The sequence below is a fragment of the Apteryx mantelli genome, chromosome 1, assembly GCF_036417845.1.
Source record: "Apteryx mantelli isolate bAptMan1 chromosome 1, bAptMan1.hap1, whole genome shotgun sequence".
Taxonomy (NCBI): Eukaryota; Metazoa; Chordata; class Aves; order Apterygiformes; family Apterygidae; genus Apteryx; species Apteryx mantelli.
In genome coordinates this window covers 171,073,876-171,094,470 of record NC_089978.1, presented here as the reverse complement: position 1 = coordinate 171,094,470, position 20,595 = coordinate 171,073,876, and the positions used below count along the sequence as shown (strand labels likewise).

At 47.0% G+C, this 20,595-nt stretch overlaps 1 protein-coding gene across 3 annotated transcripts in view; it reads right to left on the bottom strand.

Annotated features, from left to right (window-relative positions):
- Positions 1–19,833, bottom strand: part of NTN4 (netrin 4) — a 50,179-nt gene extending 30,346 nt beyond the window's left edge. For 2 of the 3 annotated variants that reach the window (XM_067312228.1, XM_067312230.1), the window contains exon 1: positions 16,762–17,341. In XM_067312228.1, the coding sequence (XP_067168329.1) occupies positions 16,762–17,334 (573 nt within the window). In that variant the 5' untranslated portion in view covers positions 17,335–17,341. Of the gene's footprint in view, positions 1–16,761; positions 17,342–19,455 lie in introns of those variants that run through there. The other variant, XM_067312232.1, reaches the window with a different exon arrangement.
- Positions 19,834–20,595: the final 762 nt, after the last annotated feature.

Genomic DNA, 20,595 nt, shown 5'->3' with positions numbered 1-20,595 from the left:
ATTTTGAAAGGTCCTTTTTCTCTCTTCCAAGAACATACACAATCTTTTCTACTTTCCTAAAATTAAAAATACCAAGCAGATACGAACAGAAACCCCAAAGACTCCAAACATCAGGTCCTCCACATCTCCCCAAGGCATGCTATTCACCCAAATTGAAATCAATGTAATTCTGATCACATTTCCTCATTAGTGGCTTTGTGAACACAAGATGCTTTCAGATATGGAAAGAAAATTCCCTGGAAAACATCCAAATTTGAGACATTCATATCTTTTTAGTGAAGATGATGGAAAATGCAGGGCTGAGAATTTGCAGTAAAAAACTAGCACTTTGGATTCCTTGTGATTACATAAATCACATCTCAGAGAAGTCTTTGTTCTTCCTGATTCAGACCAGAGTGGTGAAAGAAATAAATAAATAGATGCAGTTACAGACTTTCTTCTCATCATTTTCAGTTACTCTTATTTATCCATGCACACACATCCCGTGCACATCACTGATGTTTATAACTCTAGCAAAGACAGTCGCGGTGAGCAAATCAATGATTTTGAGTGCCTGTGCACTTGGAGAGTTAAATCTTGGCCGTGTGGAATTGAGGGGGGAGTTATGCTACTGGTTTCAATGGAGCCAGTATTCCAGCTCAATTCCTGAAATGTTACAAACATTTCTTTTTATGGCTACTTGAAAACAGTTGACGCTAAACATGATCCCTGCCTGTAATTCCCAGTGGACTACAAAGACCAGCTTCTCAGCAGCTCATCATGGCTGCCCCGTATCGCTTCAGCGATGCGCAGCCGTCCTGAACTCAACTTGGTGGGTCGGCAGCCCCAGCTTCAGAGCCCCTTTGCAATCTGAAGTAGTGCAGAATAACAGGAGTCTGGCCCCAGCACTGCTAATACAGTCAACATCCCTCCAGATACTAGTAGATCTATTTTAATAAAACAGAAAGCAGCCGTTATAACATGCAAGACACCGTACAAATAGCAATTCTCTGCACTGCCCCAGGCAATTGAGCTGGAACCCCCAGAGGCTGCATAACAAGATCAAGAACATGTTTCCCAGCAGGATTTCCCTGTTAACCTCAATGATTTATCCCATCCCATCTCAGGAATAATCCTAGCACAGCGGTTGGGTCACACTGTCCTTATACATGAAGCAGCTGTTACAGATCTGCACCTCTGCCCTACCCAGGATCCATAATCCCAGATATACAGATGCTCAAATGTCAGCTTTAGTACTTTTACCTCTCCTAGGACTAGGCCATGCAATTCTCCCCTTGATAGGACAGGCCCTGGCTACAGCATCCTGTCTACGAATGAACCATGGTTTTGCACAGCATATCTGACAATATGGCTTTTGCAACTTTCCTCTGGTTTTTGCAACCTTCCCCTTGTTGCTGGCAGGTGCCCAAGGAGCCGGAGTAGCTCCTTGGCAGTGGGTCTGTGCCCAAGGGAGCCAGCAGCCCCACAAGCCTCCTGCATCGCCGCCAGGTCCCCATCCGGGCTGGTTCAGCTGGCTCCACAAGAGGCTCAGACAGGCACCTCGGAGCCAGCGCTTTTCAGTGGCCCTGCAACAGCAATCAAAACAACCGCTTAAGGTGAAGTGACTAATCCTGAGCCGCTGCTTCCTCTTCCCGACAGCTCTTCAAAGTCCTCCCGGTTTAACTCACTAAAGCGACACCGAAAACACGCAGCCACGGCACAAGTGGCAGGGATGGAAACCCTCACCAGCAGCTCCACAGCTGCGGCCAAAGTCTTGGCTGACTTGGGCACATTTCAGCTTTTTGGCTATTGAGTCAATTACTCTGGCAGACGTGAAGGGGGAAATGCAGATTCCCTCACACCTCTCTGATAAGTCTGTCTTAAGAAAGTCAATTGCTCTTCATAGCGAAAAAGTCCTGGAAAAGGTCCTGCCACATAGTCCTACCAACAAGAGCTATACCATGATTATACAAGGAAGATACATAGTTCAATGAGGTAGAAGAGAACATCCTTCTTGATCATCCTTAAAACCTGCATTCAGCGAGCCTCACTGGATAGCATCTTACAGCCTCTGTTTCTGCGTACACATCATACAGACACTAGGTCAAAAATTAGCATTATAATATTAGGAAGATGATGTGGCTTCCCTTGGTAGTAAGCAGGTAGAACAAGCTGAGACGACTGGATCTTTAGAATAGCAACTGTTTAGTGAATGCATTAATACACACTCTTTGTTTCGTAGAACTAGAAAGTAATAAATTAAAAACTCACAACACTCCCAGGCTAGACACGCCAAAAAGTATCCTATCAAAAACATATTTTCATTCCCAGCATTGCCAGCTCTGTTCTCAGTTCTGGTCTCCCTTCTCTGTTGCACCTGCAGCATTTCTGTGGAAATCAGGTAATCCTGAGTACCTTTCTCTTCCACATCCATGTTTCCTTTTACCATGCAAGAGACACATTCCTTCCACGCCACGTGGAATTTTATTCTGTTGGTTCCCGTCTCCTATAAATGAGATGTTTGTACGAATCAATGTCAATACAGGAGTGATTTAAAACTTCCACAAGGATTTTCCTCTTGGGAAAAGTCTATCTACACAGCACAATACCCTGTGGTAGTGCTGGAGAGAATTTTGTCCCCACAAAAGACATCCAAGAAACGTAACAGTTTTAGCAAAAAAAATGGGAACACCGCTGCTGCTGCCCCCACGGGCTGGCTCTGCCCCACAGAGAGGGGTGCCCAGCACCTGGTGCACCCACAGCTGAGTACCCCGGGGTGGACACCACTCGCTGCTGCCCTCCTGCCTTGCGGCAGTGAGCAGGAGAAGACCAAGCACTACCTCCCCCTGTAGCACCCTGCACACACTGCAGAGTAAAAATACTCTGGTTTTCAGCCAGACTGCTTCAGCTGTCTGTGTTTTGGGCACATCATAACATAGACACCCTCTCATAAATTTTCACAGCATTTCCATTTCCTTGTGTGCAGTCATGAGCAACTCTTGATCTGTTGATTACTTCACTTTTTTTTTTTTTGTCTTAGTGGCGCAAGAAGCCTTAGCTACTCACCCTTCCCCAGACACAAAAATGTAGCCCAGAATATAAATAAAACAACATCCATGAATGCGGCGCACTCAAGTAACTGTTTGCACCATAATGACCTCGATTTATAAATACATAAAAGTCCCTTTGCAAGAAGTACCCTAGTATGTTTACACTCGAAAGGCAATGAAAGGACAGCTTTATATATATATCCACAGCGGGAAGGAAAATGCTAATGAATGATGCTGAGAACACAACAAAATAGGCTCCGAGGTCAAGGTTGCCTGAGGAAGCCAACAAAACCAATGAAAGATTTACCACTAGCAGAGCTTTCTAGATGAGTCATAGGTGCATCTTAGACTGCTGAGTTTCCTCCAGCCAGAGCTGTGGCGGCCCGAACCTTTGTCAAGATACAAGTGATCGTAGTGATAAATGGGGTCCCTTGGGTTGCAAATACCCATGACGGCCATCCTTATTTTAAGACACACGGGAGCCTTCTTCCTCACAGATCTTCAGAAATACATACGCCAGCAGAGCAGGGTGTGGAAACCCTGTGTGCGCACCCCTTCCCAGGGCCCTCGCGCAGTGCTGGAGGTACCAGGCTCAAACATCCGGACGGGAGAATGGCCTGGAGCAGGTTCTCAATACTGAGCCCGGAAGGCATCAAAGATGGTTCGCAAAATGACAACAAAAATCAATAAACAGAAGAGTGAATAAACGAACGGGTAAGTGAATAAGCATACGCACATGGAAACAAGCCAACAAATGAGCAAAATATCAGAAATAAAAGTAATAAACAAGTATGAAAAGCATAGCCACACTTTCGTTTGCTTGCAAATGAAAACCAAAATGGTAACACTGCATGAAACAACCCATGGTTTCTTTCAAAAAGAGCACCAGACAAAAGAGAATGACAGACTGCCCTGTATCGTCTGACCCACATCCATGAAAATGCATCTATAAGCACTCTATAACTGTGATCTATCTATAGTGGGGACTCAGCTATTTGGCTCCTGGGCATTTGCTAAATTCAGTACTGCTTTATTTGACTTTTGCAAGTGTTTTTATTCATTTTCATGTATTTTACAGGGACACAGAAAAAATTCTAATAAGAAAAAAAGAATGCAAGGTTTGCTGTTTTCTCCAAATACAGAGTCAACTAAAAAATGAGAGACATGCATCACTTATAAGAGGGAATGCGACGTCTAGGTAAGTGTTTAACAGAAATGTTAAGGCTTGCATTAGGAGCCTGCAGTGTTTGTTGGTGTGCGGGCACTAAATAAATATAGCTAAATGGCCAGTATTATTAGGCTCTGTTGAATCTCCGTGTCACTGGAATCTATCTGGTTTATTTAGTACTTGTACAATACTTTGAAAATGTAGGCAGTAAAGCCCATGGTGGAGCTCTGCCAACACACCCATCTTCTGAAAAATCTCCCTCGAGTCCTTGAGTCCTGCACCCAGTCGAGGTGCCACCTGCTGCAAGCTAGGGGGCGGCCATGGCAAAGCGGGGGCCAGGAGCCTTCTCCTCCCACCTCCCAGCCACAAGGTTTCCAGCTGTGTGCACACATCTGCTCGTCTCCCTCTTTGCAGACACACATAATTGCAAAGCAAAGCTCAGCCGAGCTATCAGCTTAAGGTGAAATACTTCATGCTGTACTCTCTGCTGTTACCCCTCTGCCATCCCAGCTCACCTCATCCTCCTCCTCCTCCTCAGTGGCTGTGTGCCCATCACCATCACCACCTTCACCCATGGATTTGTCTGCAGGTTGTGCTCAAGACCTTTGCTTTTCTCATAGTTGAAGCTATCTCAGCAGATTCTCTTGGTTAAAAAAAAAGCAGATAGTTTTGGGGTCCTGCCTGCCCACCGGGACTTTTTCTGCCACACATTTTCCACCGCTCCTTGGAAGCGGGACTGCTGCAGGAGGACCATTTCCCCAGCTGAGGCCTCTGTGCTGCAGGTGCGCTTGCAGGTCACCTTGCTCTGAGCGGGGTTAAAATCATGACTCCTGTCTTGTCATTCTCCCTGATAATGTCCCCACTCAGTGGAGCAGTGTGGCCAGGAGCCCCATACATACACCGCACAACTACCTCCTCGCGTCTGCACTGCTTCCAGGCACGCAGCTACCTGCCTGGGGATATGGCAAGCTGGCTTTGCCTCGGGGCTTCTCCCTGCCCCCAAAAGCATGCCCAGGTAACTCACAGTAAGTATCCTGGGGTAAAGCAGAGGCTATTATGCATTTGGGAAAACTCAGAAATTGCATCCAGGAGCAACCTGAGGACTCTGGATATTTTTCTAGAATTTCTGGTCCACAGAGCCTGGGAGGACTTGTATGTCTGAGTGTGAGCACGTGGTCTCTGGGCTGCATGCACAGGGCGCCTGGCGTGCCGGCAATGCTGTTCATGTCCTGCTCGGGTGAACTTTCCACATGCGGCAAAATCCAGCATGGCAAGCATCACTGCCCATGCCCGGGCCACATAGGGAGCGAATGCACAGCAGACCCATGGCAGAGCCTGCTGGCTGGGTTCCCTGGGTATCCATTACCCAGCACACGTGGATGCATTTCCGTCCAGGAAACTTGAGCAGAATACAACAGTGCTAGTTTTCGGGTCAGCTTTCTTGTTTCCTGCACTTCTCCCGTAGCTTAGCCTGGGCTCCCATGCTGTCCTTCCCTCTCCCTGTCCCAAGCCCTGCCTGCCCACAGAAATGCAACAGACACTGACTGATGCTGGAGCAGCGGGTGCCCAGCACCCCCAAGGGACCCTGGTGCTCTGCCGACCACCTACAGTGCCACTGCAGCCCTTCGGGGCAGCCACCTCCTCCCTCCCACTGTGGCTCCCCTGGCAAAAATAGGCGTTCTCGCAGAGGAGTTACCCCAAAGTGGTGACTGCTTTCAACTCTTGCTTTTCTTATTTGGAGAAGCTTAATGGGAAAATTTTATTGAGCCAATTAAGCTTTCTTTCTAAATAGATGTAAAAGTTAAAAGCAATCATTTGCCTTGCTGAACATTATGGAAAGCTCACGGGGGCAAATAGGCTGATTTGTAGAAATAGGTAGTTTAAAAATAATAGTAATGATACAACACATGTGTGCCCACTGGGGTTTTCTATAATGTCAATCTGCCACGATGTCTGCTTTCAACTTCCATCCAATAAACTGCATTAAGAGCAATAAACTCATCATCACCATGAAAGCTTGATTAGGCTTTTTTTTTCTTTCACTTGCAGAGGGAGTCAAATCTAAATTTAGCTGCTGGAAATTCAGCGCCAGCCAGGCACTCCCACTTCAAGGAGGGTGCCTCCACATGTCCCTCTCGCACCCTCTTTCGATAAGGCTCGCGTGCTGGGCCCCCACCTGCCGCTTCGTTAGTCCTCAGACGTGCAAAAGAGCCTCGGAGCCAAGACTGCTCTCTGCTCATCTCCCTGCACCTCTCCATTAAAGAGTAATTAAGCCTAACACCCAACAACACATGAAAGAAAGTCTTGTTGTACAGGTGAGGATGGAAAACTTCAATAACTATGGCCACTTTGGCTTAGTGCCTGCAGTAGACTTACCTCAAGTGCCCCAAAACTGAAATTTGGCCCATGAGTGTAGCTGGGATAAAGCACATGTGGGATTACACATATGACATTATCAGCTGTACTTCTTACCAGCATCTTACCAACTTCGTACACATCAACCAGTGCCTGTAAACTACTCGTATTTCAAGATTTGCTGTGCCAAGCGGTCAGACTCGGTCTGCAGTAATAAATCATATTTGATACATACAGGGAGCACTGACAGTCCTACCTGCACTGACATCTGTGGCGACCCTTTTTTACAGAGGGAAACCTCAGGCACACAATTTATATGATTTAACTGGAATCGCATGGCACTTTCAGTAGCAGAGCTCCCCATCTGCCATACTCATGGTCTAACCACTAGACTTAGTGCTGATAATAACCAATGTATTTCCTGCCAACATACATCCTCTGGAAGATAGAGACAGAGATATTCTACAGACAGATTTTTACTGTCTCTCAGTTTCATTGCTGAAGGCTCAGATCTACGCTAGTATTTACTTTCCTGTTTAGTATTTTTGGCACTTAATTTCCAGGGATTTTGTGTGCCAATGTGGTCAACATCAGTCACATTCTCTCTTTAGCTCATCCAAGAGAGGAGAACAGTGTCTGCAGAGGAGTGTTTCATTTTGGTAAGGTTCACATATTTTTTAGGTTAGTGTCCTGCTGAAATATGACTTAGCAATTACACTGTGTTTGTATCTGTGTGTCTGTCAGTCCCTCCTAAAAACTTTTGAACCACTGGCTAACTTTAACCATATTTGACAGATCTATCTTTAAGATATTAAGCTCTTAAATTTTTAATAAAAAGTCTTGTTCCTTACCAAAATCAAACCCAGTGAACTTTTCCCTCCATGAAGAAGGCTGCTAGAACCACAGTGCCGGTACCCTTTACTGATAATTGGTTGCTCAACTCATTTGATGCATTACTCCCCACACAGAGCAGAAGAGCTATGAAGAGAGAAACCCATCAATAGCTATATGCAAGGTTAGTTGCAATGACCCGCGGCTAAAAAAAGACTCTTTGACAGATGCTGTAAATAACTGACTGGTGTGGGAAGTTCATAAGCCTAAATGGGGCAGCTATCGCCTACAACCTCCTCTAGTGCACTTCTTTATTTGTCTGCTTGTGAGATGAAGTAGACTATAGGGAAGGGTCCCTCTTTTCCTCAGGGGAAGGCCTGACCTGTATATGCACATTCACAGTGTGCACTTCAGCATCATCCAGATGAGATGAAACAGCAACAGAAATTGGGAAACCTGGCCCATTACTGCAGATAGGAACTTAATGACTTAGACATAGACTTAGAGAAAGCTCTAAGGTCACTGAGAGCAAATGGAGCCTGTCTTTCCAGCCGCAATATGAAGTGCTCTATCCATACACTCAAGCAATGGCAATAGAAACCTGCTACATATGACCAACAGCCATCCACTGAGCTCATCAAGATGCTGCAGAAATGGCACTACTGTGGCTGTTATGGCTACTTAACATAATTTGACAAAGGACACCATTTGGGCGCATTTGGCTTGTGCCTACAGCCCTTCTGCTATCTTTTACAGCACATAAAGCAAGGTAAATAATGTCTTGTCTGACCATCCAAGAGTCACACAATCTTACCAAGATTTAAAAAAGAAAATCAAGCTGCTTCAAATAACTGGCCTTTGCGGAAGCCTTGACAGGTTAATTTATACCAATACAACTTATATCTCTTGGGAAACTCAAGGCAATGTCCTGCCCTTCTCCAAAGCAACAAACTGTAGGGGAAAAATTGTTGCTCACACGCAGAAGCCAGCAGGTGAGCAGCTGAAAGAGGCATGAGGAAAACCTGGGCAAGGGTCACAGGATCTCCCCAGCATCCCTCGCATCTCTGGCCAGAAGCAATCAGATGCGAGACATCTTCTCAACTGCCTTTCAAGATCATGGTACGCAATTTCATTAGATGAAAATGAAACACTGCTAGGTCATGCCTGTTTTCATTCAGACAATGATCACAGAAGTAATATTCTTATCACAAAAATATCTCTCCAGCGCAAACGGCTCAAAGCATTTGGATTTCTTCACCTCCAATTCACAGCAGTTTATTCCCACAGTGGCTTTATTTTGTCTAATCACTATTTTCTCTCATCACAGACAGACAGAAACACTTAATTTGTTGGCTCACAAAACCCTTCAGATGAATAATGCCATTGGATATTCACTGTTAAAGAAAAAAAGAAAAAAAATCATTACAATGTTCTCATCTTCAAAATCTCTTCTTCAAAACCACTGTTTTCAAGGCTGCACTGTCCTGCACAGGAACATGAACTGGCACATTTCAGCTGACAATCCGAAGAAGTCCCATGGCCTTTCAGCAAGAAAGACAATATTTAAATACTCTTCCTTCCAGCTATTCCCCTCCTTTCCCTAGCCCCACAAAGATTTATGGACTCAGCCATGGCCTGCCAGCAGTACCTGTGCTTTATAGGGACAATGAGAAAAACCTGGAGCTGCGTCCAAAGAGCCAGGCAGAAAACTGGACTTGCTTGTTCATAGGCAGTGCTGTGAGAAAAGCTGGCTCGTTCCCCAGAGCCGCAGAATAACCCCCTTAATAGCTTCTAAGCAGGGCACGCCACTGCAAAAGCCTGCGAGGCAGCAGGCTAGCGTTTTGGCAAGAGCGCCTGCAGGAGTCCTGGAGCATCAGGGGGATTTCTTTCAGCCAAAGAGTAAATCATTTTGAAGAACATTTTGCAACCGCTCTTGTCTATGATGAAAAGGCTTTGTGTCTATGCATCTGGCTGCTTACTGCTACAGTGGAAACCATTCACTTACCATGTGCTGCACTTAATTTTAGGAAAATGAACACCTGTCTGACTTACACGTAAATATGCACAGTCAAAGAGGCCATGAGAAACAGCGCTCCTCACCTTTCAGCCTACTGCTATAGATTTCAAGCCATGGCATACATCTATGGTAATTTTGTTTTGGATATTAACGCCTTTTCTTCCTGGAAATGTGGCCCAGGTGGAATTTGAGGATTTTCCATTTGTCTAGCATTTTGGATGTCAACAGACTGGAAATCTCATGCAAATAACCATCGTGCATGCACAGATTAAGTCCACAGAGCATGAAGTTTTGATCCAAAACTTCTGAGATGCGTCAGACACTGCGCTTCCCATGTATATGTTTGTATCCAGAGAAATATGGCAGCTCTACTTTACAGCCAGCAAACAGGGAGCCGAATAAGTGTGCCAGTCTTCCCTCCATGCCCAAAAGGAACAGTGAAACGAAGCAGTGGGGTGCAGTGCTGGAAGAGAGGCTCTGGCTTCACCACTAAAATCCCGTGGCATTTTTCTCAGGGGAAGCAATAGTCCTGCTAACAAGGCAAGATGCCAATTTAGATAATTAAATTCTGCCTACCCAAATTCCTCTTGTTTCATCTGGGTACAGTGCTCTTCACTTCCTACATAAGGACATAAGTTTGGAAAGGATCTCTTGGAGTTGTGGAACCCATTCTCTCCTATTGTAGGTGGCCTACAATATATCCCCTTTCATAGACTGGTCAGGCTCCCTCTTAGGAATAATTTGTCTTAGCTGTAAGTTGGAGGCTGATCCAGCAGCTCCGATCTGCAACAGTCAGAAACTTGCTGTTCTAAACAGGGGACTGTCGATATGCGTTATTAAGCATTGGCCATGCTCCATCCCAGAGGTGGCCACACTTCAGTAGCTGGCCAAGCGGAGGGCCATATTCCAAGTGCCATAAACAGTAGGAAAGGCAGAGAGAAAAGGAGAAGATGAAACCTTTTTGTCGGCTAGTTGCAAAAGGGTAATTGTGTGGAGGATCACTTTACCCTGGGGGGTAAAGGAAGCATCTCATGCATGCCCTGGTCCTTCAGAGATGCTGAGTGCCTGGGAAGTCCAGCAAAGGGACACGTCAGTGCTCCGGGACTGCCGGCGGGACAGAGGGGCTTGTCACAGCCTGGCCCAAAGTACTCGCTGGCAGCATCACCTTTGCTACTCCATATACAGAAAACCTAAGAGGAAGGCAGGTGTCGGTGCCCAGAAAACAGCAGTCCTGTGACTCAGCCCTGGTGCTGCCCGAAATCTGAAGGGAAGGTACCTTTTATGGCAATATTCCCCAGATACCAAAGCTTCATCTCTGCACATGCCCAGAACTGCCCTTGTCTTGCGTCCTCTCAGGCACAGCCGTGACCCACAGCCCCTTCCTGCTGCCATGCCCGTGCTGGCCGGCAGGCACCCATCCCACCCAGCTCTCATGATCCTGCTCCAGGGAACCTGCACTTCCTCACCAGGTGTCACAGCCCTTGATTTTTAGGCTCTTACATCATTTCAACGACTCCAGCCTTAGTCTGCTTATGTCATCCAATTAACTATTCCATCAGAAATCATCATTCTTGTTCTTTTGCTCAGGAAATAGGGGACCCCACATTTAGCTAAATTCACTGAGATAATGCAAAGAGTTGAGCCGTGTCTGGTCATGACCCCCGTCACCACCAGCCCCCATTTGATTAGGAAACTCCTTTGCGTGCAGTGCTTTTGTACAGGACCCAACAGGGAGTGTTTTCCCAAAGACAGAATAATCAGGAAGATGCTATTAAAGACATTTTTTTTTTCTACAAAATAGACACCTACAAAGCATATACGTGGCACTTGAAAACATACTGCCTTTGCTGTCCTTACATGTCCTGCGCACTGCTAACACCAGCCACCAGCAGGACCTTACTTTCCTTGCGACTAGTTTAGGCTTTTATTTTCTCTTTGTCCAGATACCAGTGGCACAGAACCATTAACAAAACAGTTTTTAGACCTCTAATGGTCTGAAATCTAAGTCTGTTTCGAGGCTATTCTTTCATATCCGCACAGTTTCTTTGCGGAGTCCCAAGTCCTGCAAGTGACTGAACTCAAATCTCCCATGCCCAAGAGACCCTTGGAGCTCAGAGCAATGGAGATTCAGCTTCAGTTAAGGACACTAAAGAGGTAGTAGATAAGTTTAAAGCCAAACTGACTTAGGCCTAAAAGATGGGCAAAAGTTTCTAGGCTGCAGCACAGTGTTTCTATGATCCAAAATTAGGGCCCCCAAAATAAAAATCCTGAGTACCTTTAACTCCCATTTGCGTTAGCGAGCGTTAAAATTGCTCTGTGTCTATTAGGGCCAAACTCCTGATTAGCAGGACACAATTTACTTTTGCTCTACAGAGTTATTTTCAGGTAAAGCCTGTAGGACTGGTGTGCAAATCCTTAAGGAACAGAGGCAGGCTGCATGCAGTAACAGTACAAGGCAGAACATTTGAAGGTTCTTCTGCTGCAGGAGACACATGAGATCAATAAAATGCTCAGTAAAACACACACACACACTGCAGTAAAACAGCAGCATGTGATGTTTCAAAAGTTGGAAGCATGTTAGAATTTGTTGCTGGAATATTGTCAAGCTGCAAATACGCTTCTCCTATTAATAGCAAATAGCAACAATGGTTGAAGTCTCAAAGTGATTTATTAGCAGTATTCTGAATTGATGAACACTCAAACAAGTTACTAATTTACTAAAATCTTGTCAAGGAGACTCTGCTTTAGTAAATTCTTTTATCATGGAGCTTGTCTAAATGGGGACACTCAGGCGAGCTAATCTGAATTGACCACAGATGGGAATTTAAAGTGAATGAGATAATTGCATTGCAGAGTGGACAGTCACTCTCACTCATAGTTAAAGAATTAACATCTGCTCAGGGCCCCATGTAGATGAGCCCTTAACAGTGACATCTAGTCAAAGATAATTTTAAGATTAGCCTGTAAAGGAAGAAATATTAACATGATTCAAAATATGGGAGGGAAGATAGCCTTCTATGCATACTAATAAAATGGCATTCTTATTTGAGCACGAAGCTGAAAGAGTTTATTTCTGCATCTTGTTTACTTAGATCAGATTATGTTTGGTTGGTGAATCCAGTTCTGATTTTCCTCGCAGTAACGTGGCTCAAGGGTAACACCCTGGAAGACAGTGAAATTAATCTGGATTTGTAGCACACTCATATGACACAGGCAAAAACTTGGCCTTAGCCTTTCTCTTAAAACACTGATAATATAAGGCCAGCATTTAGAGGTTTCTGCCTAGGCTAAACAAACTGTCGTCATGAAACAATTAATTCACTAAATTAAACATAAGGAAGGTCTTTAGTGACCCCTTTGCACACAGCTTGATCCTAAATTGTTCCCTGACAGGGAAGATATGTGTTCTCCCCTTCACAGCGTTGCAAGCCTGATCTCTCCCACTGGCAGATCTTTGAGGTTTGCTGGAAACCCAATTGGTTGTACCAGCTTTTCCTCTTCCTTCCTGCTTCTCCTTTGCCCACTCCCAAAGAGCCCTATGGCAGGGGACAGTCTGACCCTAAACGTTTAACCATGGGAGCACCCAAAAGCAGTGCCAGACTAGAGATGGGTTTCCAAACAGGACATACTGAGTATCTGGGGATGCCTGGGCAGGTGGCACCGACCATCTGGCTTTTTGCTTCCTATCAAGGAGGGGTTCAGACACTTTGCTCAGCTCCTGGACACTTACAGAAAAGTCATTACTTCACTGGCTGTTGAAAGGATTCTTCTTCATCTGAGACCAGATCAAAGAGGCAGACTGCTCCTACAAAGAGTTCAGCTCAGCAAAGTCTCTAAGTACATGCTTACCTGTAAGCATGTGCTTAATTCCCTCAACACAGCCTTTAAGACTAAAACCAGAGCATTAGTGCATTATTCTTGAAAGCCAGTGCATGGCTCTGACTAGAATCTCCCTTTGGTCTCTTACATTATAATTCATGGTAATTTTATGTGAAAAATAAATCCCAAATTATTCCTTCCAATGGTCATATTTCATGCTTCTGTCATATCTCTTGTGACGTACGCTTTCACACAAATTTTGAGCACTAGCCATACATTGATTAATCAGGTATGTGCTGCTGCCCATCATTAAAAAAAAATCCCTGCTTCCATGTTGTTATTGGATGAACATGAACATTGGATGAACACTGTATTAAGCACCAGGCATTCCTCTCCTCCAACATTGTACTTGTAGGATTTGATCTTCCCCCAGGCTACTTTGATGTAAAACAGGAGTAACTTCGCCATAAAGCGAGAGGAGGAGAAGATACCAATTCTGTGCTACGCAGCCTTCAACCGCCTTGCTCTGCATGGTGGACAGCTGCTGAAGAAATTCTCTCTGAATTTTCCCTTTCCTTCCCAACCTCACCATTGGAGGCTGTTTATCCTCCAGCTCATGCCTGCTTCAGGGTGGACAACTCAACCATATCCAAAGAGGATAGCTAGGCCCAGAGGTGCTGCAACATCTGGAAAAGGCAGCGAGGAAGGGTAGAGAGCTGCCAAGTCCTTGTAGAGACCCTGTGTCACTAAAGCAAGGGGCTGAGACCAGGAAGAACGAATGCTAGCCAAGACGTAGCCCCCTTTTCTTAGGTGGTGGGTCCCATACAGATCACTTTGTCAACACCCTCTAGCTCAGCTGCCAGTGCCAGCACCCGAAAGGAAAACAAAGAGCTGGTCCATTAAAGGAAAAAGATGAAAAGCAGCTCCTGGAGCTAATTCGACATCTCTTGTTTTTCCATGAACACTGAGTTCTGGGTCTTTAAAATGAACCTAGAGGCTTGGCATCTTGCTTTTTGCGGTATCATAAATCTCTTCAAAATCAACACCATGGCAAAGTTGTAACGGGAGGGTTTTTGTCATAAGCATTAGACTAGGCATCTAAGGAATGACTCATGATAACAAGGGCAAAAGAAATGCAAAGAGACCGTTTTTTCTTTTCTTAAAAAAGCAAACAATAAAAAGTGAAGCGGATGCTTGTTTGATTAACACATACGACTTGTTAAAAAGAGGCCGCAGATCCCTGTGCACTATGAGCTTCTGCACGCTGCTGCCTCTGAATGGGGCTTGCTGCCAACCCTAACGCGCAGCAGAAACATGGGCCGATGGGCACTGCCTTCCCTTTGCAAAATCCTGTGAGCCTTGACTCTGGGCCTGGAAATGCCCATGTGGTGTTGAAATGTTTGGGGTGGGAAAAAGTGGTATATAGATGGTGCGATACACAGTTTGGAGCACAGGTTATACTTGTTACGTCGTAGGGAAAAAAAAAAACTTTAAAAAGTTAAAAAAGAAATCCAGTAGCACTTGCAGAATTTATGTTAGCCTTAAAGAAAACTGGGGCAACTGAGCTGCAATTAAATAATACCCTTCAGACTTGGATGCTTTGAGATGACTGCATATTTGAAACCACTGTTTCAAGTGAAATTACTGTTTCCATATGTCTGAAATTAGGTGCTACCAGAAGTGGGAGTAAAGCACTGCATAACTCCAAACAGAACCCAAAACTCTGATGTTTCTTTAGGTGAGATGCATGTTGCTATTGGCAGTTAGAAGTAATTGCTGGAATGTAGCACACTGTAATAAATTAAATGTGATATTTGCTAAGCATGCATGCTTGCCATCTGGTCACCAGAAAGTTGCTGTTATTACTTTGCAGGTAAATACAAGTGGTGTTTAAGTGTAGGGAACTGAAGTGCGCCATATACATAAAATCTTATAAGCTCCAGCCCCTTGTACTCGACATTTGTTTAAAGCCTGGAATAATTACATGATCTTGACTTTTATGGCTTCTTTGCAATAACACAAACTAAAGTGAAGCCAAAAGAAGGGATTCTGCAGGAGCAAGCTCTGTAAATAGCCTATTTTGCAGCACACTACTACAGATGCAATACCAAACTCCTTTCCCTCTTTAAATAAACACTGGTTTTTATGTAAAAGAGGCTCAATACCATTTTCCCCACACATAGCACCAACCCCTATATGAGCCAGCCCAAGGACGGTATTTGCACAAGTTCTCGCCAGACACAGCCCTCATCCCGCTCTGCACATACTTTGCAGGTGTGATTTAGTGAAAACTGCATCGGGGTGTTATCTATATGGGACCTGACAGAAAAAAGACAGATAACTGCCCTGACTTTCTCCTGCCAACCACCTTACTTAAACCCTTCACTGGGCTAATGAAATAACAACCCTGGGCCTGTCTGACAGCTCTGGAGATCTCTGTTTGAGCCAACAGGGGCACAGGTAAGCTTCTCCTAGAGCAGGACATCGGCTGCCTCCCTGTGACTCTTCCCCCAAGAGACGCAATCCAGTAGATAGGTATTTCTGCAGCAAGTGGCTTCCTAAGCAAATCACGGATGAGGGTGACTCCAAATGACAGGCTGAGGGTGGGAAGCTACAAAGAGGTTTCAACAGGTGATTTTCCCGGGACATGAATACTGGTCTCCAAGACCAGGACCTTCATCTCAAAGCAAGTAATCAACAGGGACTAAAAGTATAGAGCTGACCTCCTGATTCACCATTTAAACTTGCCCATTTCTCTGTGTCACATCAGAGGGGAATTTTAAGTTTGATTTAACTTTCAGCTAAAGTTCATTAAATTAAGCCACTAGAGGGAGCAGCTCTTAAAATCCAGAGCTGGTCACTGGAGATGCCTCACCATGAGTGGGGACCCTTCAGTCCAGAGAGCAACCCTAGGGCCACGGCTCCTGGGAAAGGGTCTCCGGCACTGGGGGGCAGCCCGGGTTAGGCAAAAAGGAAACAGTATTATCTGTAAAACCTCCAAGCACATAACTTATTCCCTGCTGTTTCTGATATTGAAAATAATCTGATTTTTCACACAGACTTATACTTTCCCTCTCAGCAAGCGTGATTTCTCATCATTTTGCATGCTGTTTTCATGAAAGAGTAAGCGTAAACAGAATTTAAAAAAAAAGAAGTATAAGGTTCCTTAATTATCTGGTTAATCTGGTTTATGGAGAGCTACACATCAGTCTAGCCAATAGCTTTTTTGGCTGGTTACCCTCTTGCTTCTTGGCAATGGTCATCTTTATTTAAAGAGAATTTGGGGACCCTTAATTTTAAAACGGTTACATTTTTGCTCAAACTGATATGGACTTATCTTACCACAAAACCACCTAATCACGGCAACCGGGAAAGACCGCCAAGAGCAACAGTCCCGAGCACTCGACGCCATCTGCGCCTCTAGCGGTGGTGCTGCTTCTCCGTCCCCCAAACTCCCTGCTGCCTGTGCAGCTTTGCACCAGCTGATGGGAGAAGATTTGGGAAAAGAGCACGGGACTACGAGCTTGGAGAAGGAGACTCACCTCTCCTCCGGTGCAGGGGAAGGGACTCGAGTATCTAGAAGTGCAGGCGGCTCCTTTCCGGGCCACGTCGTCCTCCAGCCCGAAGGTCGCAGAGCAGTTAGCAGCAAAGTACTTGTAGGGTCTCCACGTCTTTCCGAAGTCCTGCGAGCGCTCCAGCACCATGGCAGCAGGCCGCGGCGACTTAAACACCAGGATCAAGTGGGTGAAGTAGAAGGCAGCCTCCAAGTCGAGCCGGATGGTCTCCCGGAGGGCATTTTGGGCCGACTGCCACCAGGTGCGGGGCCGGCGGAAAGGGGAATCGGCCATGGCGGCGGGCGGGTGGGCCAGGGCCGCCCGGGCACTGCTGCAGCGGCTGCAGGCTGGCGGCTCGCAGCTGCGGTCGGCCGCCTCGGCGTAGGCGCAGTAGGGCTCGGGGGCGCCGGTGCCGCACGCCGTGTCCGTCCGCAGCACCCGCCCGTGTGCCAGGTTGCCCAGCCGCGGGTTGCAGGCCTTTTCGCAGCGGGCGCCCCCGCCACTCGCACCTGCAAGGGAGGTCGAGAAGAGTTTGGGGCGATTTTCGGGGCCGGCCCGCATTGCTTCACCCCCCACCCTCCATCCCATCCCACCACATCTTTCTACAAATCCTCACCTTTTTTCCCAGCTCTCCATTTCTACCCCAGATCTCGCCGCAGCCCCAAGCTGCAGCGGAGGTCAGAATTTAATCGAAGCACCGCTTCGTTTTTTGGAAACGTGTCGCTGATGTGTGTAAAGGAGGGGGGGGAAATAATAAAAGAAAATCCTTGGTTGAAATGGTGCTGGCAAACCGCCCCGCAACTGAGTCTCTGCAGTTTCTGTTCCAGTTTTTCTGGAAGCCACACTGGTTTAAAAACCACATGTGAAGTGTCAGAGAAAAATAAAATCGCCATGGGGCTCAGGGTGAAACTATCTGCAGAGTAACTAACCCTCATGACTCAGGAACGTCTGATTAGGGGCTCTCCGCCTCTTTATTTAGCCGTAGCGTGAGACTGTATTTATGAGCCATAACCATTTAACATAAAAAAAAGGCGCTGATGACTTGGATGTGGGCAGCCCAAAACATCTGAGGTGCATAATGCTGTCTTTATCGCTGGGCCAGGCCGACATAGCCAGCTTTGTGCACCAATTATTATGGCTTCTGCTTGGCATTTTTCTTAAGTTCAAAGGTTGTTTCAGTTTAGCATCCAATAAATCCTTTATTGGGGCTTTATTCATCTTTTGTCTACAGTGCCATAGTTGCAATTAAGTGATATTATGCACTAGCAGAGACTAAGCCTTCCGCACCTAACAGATTTCCCTGCTCCTCCTGCTTCTTAAGGAAAAACACACTGGAAACAAAATGTTTCTACCACCAGTGATCTATACAGGTTTTCTATACAGATTATTCAGAACAGATGTGGACCACTGCTTGTTATGCCCTCATTAGAAAGTATTTCTAAACCCAGACTCTGGATTTCATTGGGTACACAATCTAGGGAAGTTTTTAGTGAACAAAAATACTCAGTGAAATTAGTTTCCTAAGGGTATAAAAATATGATGGGTAGAAGTGTATCCGAGATGATCTGTATCAACTGTGCAGAATACTTTTACTCTAGAAAAGTAAACAAATATAACTGTAAAGTTTATATAATATCACTTTTATCTCCTGAAGATCCTTTCCAAAGCATTGTATAAACATTAACTAACCTACACAGCTCTCCTGAGGGGTAGGTAAGTAAGTACTATTATCATATTATCAGTTAGGCCTGCCACAAGTTGGCCTAATTTATGTATTTGGCTGCTTTCCTGGATTCTTTGGCTACATGTAACGCAGTGCAGTTAGCTGCTAAACAAATAGGTGAACATTTACTGTGCTTCCCTCACTCACTGAGTCGTAAAGCATATTTGGGAAGAGGTATATAAATACAGCATGGCTCAGCTGGGACCCTGAGACAGCTCAAGGTTATTATTTATGTTCGTTGCACCTTTTGCTTTTCGCCCACCGCAGATTATTGCCCACAGGGAGGCAGTGGTTGGGCCCATGGTCAGCGGGGGTTTTCCCTGGGACGGCAGCGGTGCCAGGTTCATGGCTGGTGTCCCCAGTGGCCGGTCCCTCGGGTGCTCTGCCGCAGGGCTCGCAGCCCTGCCAGGAGGTGCTGGCTACCAAAGTGCCATTCAAGTCCCTGGGAGCTGAGGCTATTCAACCACCCCAAGCGGCATCCAGCTCCCGGTACCACCCAGCCTTGGCCGTGCACGCCCACTGACGGCAGCCGTCTCCCGGCCAGATTTTGGGCTGGCATCAGTAAGAGCTGGAGAAGGCTGCAGGCACACAGACCCCCCGTGCCATCCCAGTGCTGGGAAGGGAAGGGGAGGGAGGAAAACCCCTTTGTTTCCACTTGAATTAGATAAGGCAGTACGATGGATGCAGAGTGATGCATGTTATAGAAGGTGACAGCTTTCTCGTGTACTGCTGTCTGCTGCAAGAAATCGGTAAAAGGACAGATCAGAGCACAAGGATTTCCACATGGTGAGCCACAAGCTCATGACTGCTCTCCCACAGCCCCAGAAAAGGTGCTTTTCCCCACCTGCACCTAATGATTATGCCTAAGTAAGCACTTGCTCCCATTCAATATACTGTACATGCCACCGAACAGGACCTTTAGTAATGAGCAAGAGCATGCAGCGAATACCATGACTCACCTGTAAAACATCCATGGAAAATCATATGCTTCCTGCTTAAGCATTTTTGTAACACTTGCCTTGTGATGGTTCATTTATATCTTGCTCCCGATTATGTGTTTGTTTCCCACTTTTTTTTTTTCCTTCTTTTTAAAGAAGAAACTTGGCACTTGGCTTGCGAGCAGCCGCGGAAGCGTTACGCGAACTGTTTATGCCCAGTTTGCCCGCGGTGCTGCGGGACCCCGCCGTGGGCAGACCGGAGCGCGAAGCGTTTATCCTGCGCTGCCTTTTAACGGCAGCGGGAAGCGGGCTGGAAAAGCCCTGCCCGCCTTGTGCACCGCTCCGCACACCCCGACGGCAAGGGCCGCTGTCAGGAGCTGCAGGAAAAAAAGCGCTTTACGGAGCCCCCAGCCGCCGCCGCTCCCGGCCCCGCTCCCCCCTCGCGGGGCGCCGCGGGCACCGCGCGGACCCCCCGGCGGAGCTGCAGCCGCAGCCGGCCGCCCCGCTCCGGCCGCTTCGCCCTCGCCTCCGGCCGCCCGGCAACCGCGCCGTGCCCGCACCCGCCCCGGCTTTGTCTGCTCCCGGGGGGCACCCGCCGGGGAGCACGGCCCCGGCCGCTGGAAGAGCCCCCGGCCCTTGCAAATGCGTGTGCAAACGCACAGCACACATGCACGTGTGTATATACACACACACACACACATATATATAAATATATATATATTTATATGTACACATCTATGTGCACGCATCTGTAATACGCATCTATGAGATCGGTGCCTCCGCACGTCTGCGCACACATATACCCATCTCTATATACCTATATATAGAGAGAGACATATATATGCACGTAGCTACCGCCGCGTGTACCTCGTACGCCGGGCGCGGACGGAAAACGCGGAGCGTCGGACGGTCTCGACCCACCTGCGGCGGCGGCGCAGCCCAGCAGCAGCGGCAGCCACATCGCGCCGAGCCCCATGGCCGAGCCCCCGGCCGCCGCGCATGGAGCCGCCGCGCCGCGCCGCGCAGCGCCCCGCCGCCCGCCCGCCCCGCGCAGCGCCGCGCCGCGCCCGGCGCCGCGCGGCATCAGCGCCCCGCGCGGCGCCGCGCGGCAGGGCGCGCACCGCCCCGCCGCCGCGCAGCGCACCGCCGCGCTCCGCCCGC